Source organism: Jaculus jaculus, chromosome 13 (assembly GCF_020740685.1).
Source record: "Jaculus jaculus isolate mJacJac1 chromosome 13, mJacJac1.mat.Y.cur, whole genome shotgun sequence".
Taxonomy (NCBI): domain Eukaryota; kingdom Metazoa; phylum Chordata; class Mammalia; order Rodentia; family Dipodidae; genus Jaculus; species Jaculus jaculus.
Window position 1 is genome coordinate 29273315 of NC_059114.1, and position 6000 is coordinate 29279314.

Below are 6000 nucleotides of genomic sequence, written 5' to 3' on the forward strand. Positions count from 1 at the left end.
TTCTTTTTTTTTGGTTTTTCGAGGTAGGGTCCAGGCTGACCTGGAATTAACTATGTAGTCTCAGGGTGGCCTTGAACTCTCGATGATCCTCCCACCTCTGCCTCCCAAGTGCTGGGATTAAAGGCGTGTGCCACCACGCCCGGCTAAAAATATTTTTATTTTTGTTTTTTTTTTGAGAAGGAGGCAGAGAGATAGAGTGAGAGTAGAGTAGAATATGGGCATGCCAGGGCTTCCAGCCACTGTAAACAAACTCCAGACGCATGTGCCACTTTGTACAGCTGGCTTATGAGGGTCCCGGGGAATTGAACGTGGGTCTTTATGCTTCAGAGGCAAGTGACTTAACCAATAAGCCATCTCTCCAGCCCTTTTCAATATTTCTTATGTGTGGAAGTAAATCCACTTATTGTCTACCCACATTTTTAATGAGGGTAGGGGAAAGAATGGGCTGAAGGCCACTGCAAACGAACTCCAGGTGTATGCACCCCTTGTGAATCTGGCTTATGTGGGTCCTGGGGAATTGAACCTGGGTCCCTTGGCTTTGCAAGCAAACACCTTAACCACTAGGCCATCTCTCCAGCCCACCCTGTAAAAAAATATTTATTAAAGATAGAGAAAGTGAGAATGGGTGCACCAGGTCCTCCAGCAACTGCAAACAAACTCCAGATGCATGTGTCTTTAACCACCGAGCCATCTTTCCAGATTTTGTTTCTTAGAAAATAAGAAACACTTTAATCCTTAGTGCTTCTACTCTTAATAGTTTGGTTTCTTTTTATTTCTTAGAGGTTTTTTTAGGTGGATGAGAAGTGAATTTTGCCAAATGCCTTTCTTTTCAGAGTTGTCTGACGTGCTCTGGGCCATGCTGATGCGTGTGGGCCTTCGTGTGGACACTACCTATGGGGTGCTGCTGCTGCTTCCTGTGATGGCTCTCTTTGCTGTTTTGACAATTTTTATCCTCTTGATCATGGAAGGGCTTTCTGCATTCCTTCACGCCATACGCCTCCATTGGTGAGCTTGAAATATACCCTTGGAACTGTAATTTTAAATATATAACATCCCCCTCCAAGCACCACCCATACCTATTGCGTAATGCAGGCTAGCTCTTTTCTGCTAGCATTGGCATCTGTTCAGACTCTGAGTTAGCACTTCAGAAACAAGATACAATTTTATTACTGGGCTGTAAAAGCCAGTTTGTACTTGTAAATTATTGTGCGTGGTTCTTGTTTATTTTATTTTATTTTTCCCAGGTAGGATCTATCCCAGGCTGACCTGGAATTCATATGTACTCTCAGGGTCGCCTTGAACTTACGGCGATCCGCCTATCTCTGCATCCCAAGTGCTGGGATTAAAGCTGTGTGCCACCATGCCTGGAAAGTTCTTGTTTTTATTCATGTTGGGACTGGCAGGTGCCTCATTTTATTGTCAGATTCCTCTTTATGTTTCTTAATCCCTCACAGTATCTGGTTACTTCTCTGAGCTTTCAGTTACCCACTTGGAGAGAGGGGTCCCTACGGCCTGTACCTTATCCTCTGTGTGGCTGGTAGTGTGAGATGGCAGGTGTGTTAGTCCTTGGAACATGAGCTGCACCAGCAAGCCATCTTGGACTTAGCTTTGTGCCAAGAGCACAATGGAATAAAACAGTTTTTTAGCACAGGAATTTTGTAAACTTTTTTTTAAAAAAAGTATATTATTTATTTATTGCAAGGAGAGACAGACAGACAGACAGAATGGGTGTACCAGGGCCTCTTGGCACTGCAAACAAACTCAAGATGCATGTGCTACTTTATGCATCTGGCTTTAGTGGATACTGGAGAATTGAACCAGGCTGTCAGACCTTGTAAGAAAGAGTCATTAACCACTGAGCCATCTCTCTAGCCTGAATTTTGTAAACTTAACATGTTTTAAGAACAGGAGTGGTCGGGGATTTAGCTCAGTGGATGAGTGCTTGCCTAGCAAGCACAAGGCCCTGGGTTCGGTCCTCAGTACCGGAAAGAAAAAAAAAAAAAAAAGAACAGGAGTGTTGGGTTGGAGAGAGAGCTTAGTGGGTAAGGTGCTTGTCTGCGAAGCCTAAGGACCCGTGTTTGACTCTTCAGATCCCATGTAAGCCAGATGCGCAAAGGTGAACAGGAGTGTTATATCACTATCTTTCCATTAATGCATGTTCTTTTCTGTTTTTGTTTTTTTTTTGTAGGGTGGAATTTCAGAACAAATTCTACGTTGGTGCAGGCACCAAATTTGTTCCATTCTCGTTCAGTCTGCTTTCTTCCAAGTTCAATAATGACGACAGCATGGCATGATCATATTGCTGGAACAACACTCTTCCAGATTCTTAGAGCATTATCATGTTACCAATCTCACTAATGTCAGATTTATGATAGGAAAAATTCCATTGTCATTGATTGCCTTATGACATAGCCAAATAATTCTGTAAGATATACCTCTTCCTCATGTTAGATAATTTGTAAAGTTTACCATTTTCAGACATAGAAATTTCTTTGGTTTTTATTCTGAGTAAATATAAGTTAATGCCAAGTGTTATGTTAAAGTTACTTTTTTAAATACAGGATTGGAGGACAAAAGCTCATTTTGAAAGGCTAACTAAAAATAGTCTCAGCATTTGACTCCTGTTAACCCTTATTACAAATAGGAAGCTACTCGGCTCCATGAATGTATCAGACCCAGTTTCCCAGCAGCTAATGCTGGATATCAGAGGAGTCACATGTACTCTGCTTGATCAGGAATATGCAAATGCTTTTTTTGTATCCTACCTTAATTTACCAGGAGAAAGCTCTTTCTATGATTTGTCTCATTTTAGTAATGGGGGAAATGGGATAAAACAACATTACCAGTGATTATCCTACTTTGTATATTTTTAAAGACTCTCTGTTATCCTTACATAAAACCAATCATGATGATTGTGTGTTTGGGAAGATAAACTCTTCTGAGCCTTAAACTCACTGTGACTGCAGAAGATGGAACATGGGCATGGTATGAACGCCGTGACCAGCTTCTTGGTATTGCTGAACTGGAACCATTTATACCTGGGGGAAGAAATGGAAAAAATGAATATTTGTATATTTTTATAGTAAAATATAAGTTATTTTACCACAGAGATTGCACTTACCCTTGAGGACAGTATAATTTTTTTACTTTTAAATAATATTGTAAATAAAGGTCTGAGAAAGTTAAACTTTCAAGCATTGTTCAGACCAGCTGAAAACTCATTTTCTTTAATACTTATACTCTTGAATATAAAGTCATCTATTCTTGTGGCATTAATTTCAAATTAATTTGAGTCAGCCCCACTGAAAAATTTGATCTAGTCTATATTGTAAGTTATGTTCATTTTTCACATTTTATGTTAAGTGATTTTAGATGATTATTTTCAAAAAGAAGTATGCTATTTTCCCTATCATGAAATGTAACACATCAATTAATACTAAGTACTGTTTGCTCCCTGCTCCTTCACCTGTGTCATAGAAAGCCAAGGTTCTGGTGGTTCTGACTTGAAGCCGCATCTGGACTTTATGCTTTCTGGGCAGCATCTTTTGTGAAGTAGCTGGACTCTGAAATCCAGCATCCAATGACAGAAAGATTCTCAGTTATGCTGGATCAATGTCACCTAAAGGCCAGCTGGATGCACTGTTTGTTGAGTCCTTCAGCATTGTTTGTGTTTTTTCTTTCATTTTTTTGAGGTAAGGTCTCACTGTAGCCCAGGATGACCTGGAATTCACTATGTAGTCTCAGTGTGGCCTTGAACTCACAGTGATTCTCCTACCTCTGCCTCCCTAGTGCTGGGATTAAAGGTGTACACCATCACGCCCAGCCTCCTTCAGGGTTTTTATCCATCTATGCTTATAGATGGTGCTGATGAAACTCCTGAGGAAGATTCTGCTCAAAAGTTCAGTCTCCCTGTCAGTATGAGGCAGAGCTCACCCGCCAGGTAGATATGCAATTAGGTGATGCTTCTCTCCCGCTGTTGATGTTGCCCCAAATTATTCCTCCTGTTACTCAACTCCTGAACTGTTGGAAACTTTTTCCTGAGGGGAAGATGTTAACACTAGACTCTCAACCCCAGATAGGGCACAGGCAACAGACCAAAATACAATTGTATCAAAGCCAGTTTTATTAAAAAAAAAAATTATTATTATTATTGTTGTTGTTGTTGAGGCAAGGTCTTGCTCTACAGGCTGACCTGGAATTCACTGAGTAGTCTCAAACTCACAGCCATCTATCTCTGCCTCCGGGGTGCTGAGATTAAAGGCATGCACCACCACACCTGGCCAAAGCCAGTTTTGGTGAACCAGTGAGTTGATCGGGGTTACTTCTGGTAGTGTGGTTGACAGAAAAGTATGCTTTAGCATAGGTGATGCCTCATGGAAGCTATACCTACAGCACAGTGTACCCACCCGTTGGCTGGTCCAGAATCCCTTCCCAAGCTGTTGTTCACCCTTTATATATACCCTTAGGAAGGGGTCTTGGGACCTTTTACCCCAGATGTTAGACTGGAATCTCCTGAGCCTCCTACCCCTGAGGGAATGTTACAATTCAGATAAAATGCCACACGTCACTTGTCAGATTTGTCCTTTCAACGGACAAATTTGCTGCTCCTGTTACCTTCAGGAGTGGTCCTGTGGACCTATTTTTTATTTGTTTTATTTAAATTTTTATTTATTTATTTGAGAGAGAGAGAGAATGGGCGCACCAGGGCCTTCACCCACTGCAAACGAACTCCAGGCACTTGCGACCCTTTGTGCATCCACCTAACATGGGTCCTGGGGAATCGAACAGGTTCCTTTGGCTTTGCAGTCAAATGCCTTAATTGCTAAGCCATCCCTCCAGCCCTTTTTTTTTCTGTGAGCTTTTTCTTTTTGTCACAGTGGGCATTGCGATGTCACTGTGGAACATTGTGGTGAGATAGTGGAACTTCGTGATGTCTCTCTGAGGTATTGTGATGTCACAGTAGAAGATTGTGATGAACCAGTGGTGCATTATGATGTTGCAGTGGGATATTGTGATGAGATAGTGGTGCATTGTGATGTCACAATAGTACATTTTGATTCGACAGTAAGTTTTAGCTCTCTAGACTTCATCTGAGTTTCCTCCCTTCAGGAGGGAATTTATTATAAAACTGAACCCAAGGTTTGAGGGTTCTGCTTGCTGAGGAGTAAACTGGTGATGCCAGTCTCTGCCAGTTAGTTTCTCTTATTGGCAGCTGTGCTGGGGCCACTCAGATTCTGTCAGAACCTCTTACTAGAGTCTAGCACAGAGAGCCAAGAGTCACTTTTCCATTCAAGCCTGTCATGGCTCTGTAGAATGTAGTTATATAAAGAATGGGTTAGGGGGATGAAGAGATGGCTTAGTGGTTAAGGCACCTGCCTGCAAAGCCAAAGGACCCAAGTTCATTTCCCCGGGATCCACGTGAGCCAGATGCACAAGGTGGTGCATGCATCTGGAGTTCATTTGCAGTGGCTGGAGGCCTTGGCATGCCCATTCTCTCCCTTTATTTCTCCCTCCCACTTTTTCTCAAATAAATAAACACAATTTTTTAAAGAATGGATTAGGTCTGGAGAGATGGCTTAGTGGTTAAGGCACTTGCCTGCAAAGCCAAAGGACTCAAGTTTGATTCCCTAGAACTCACATAAGCCAGATGCACAAGGTGGCACATTCATCTGGAGTTTGTATGTAGCATCTGGAAGCCCTGGTGTACCCATTCTCATTCTCTCTGCCTCTCTCTCAAATTAAAAAGTAAAGTAGATTAGGTCAGGCATGATGGTGCACACCTTTAATCCCAGCACTCGGGGCTGAGGTAGGATCATTATGAGTTTTAGGTCAGCTTGAGACTACACATTGAAATTCCAAGTTAGCCTGGGCTAGAGTGAGACCCTATCTAGAAAAATAAGAATGTGTTAATATTTGTGAAAATAGCTGTTTGGAAATATAGTTGTTATAATGGTGTCTTAGATGCCAGGGGAAATTTCACTTCCTTATAAAGCAGTTGCT

At 41.8% G+C, this 6000-nt stretch overlaps 1 protein-coding gene across 2 annotated transcripts in view; it reads left to right on the forward strand.

Annotated features, from left to right (window-relative positions):
• Atp6v0a2 (ATPase H+ transporting V0 subunit a2) overlaps positions 1-4150 on the forward strand; it is a 47003-nt gene extending 42853 nt beyond the window's left edge. For both annotated transcript variants that reach the window (XM_004668495.2, XM_045132495.1), the window contains exons 19-20: positions 834-1005; positions 2189-4150. In XM_004668495.2, coding sequence (XP_004668552.1) covers positions 834-1005; positions 2189-2294 — 278 coding nt within the window. In that variant the 3' untranslated portion in view covers positions 2295-4150. The remainder of the gene's footprint in view (positions 1-833; positions 1006-2188) is intronic.
• The last annotated feature ends 1850 nt before the right edge of the window (positions 4151-6000 follow it).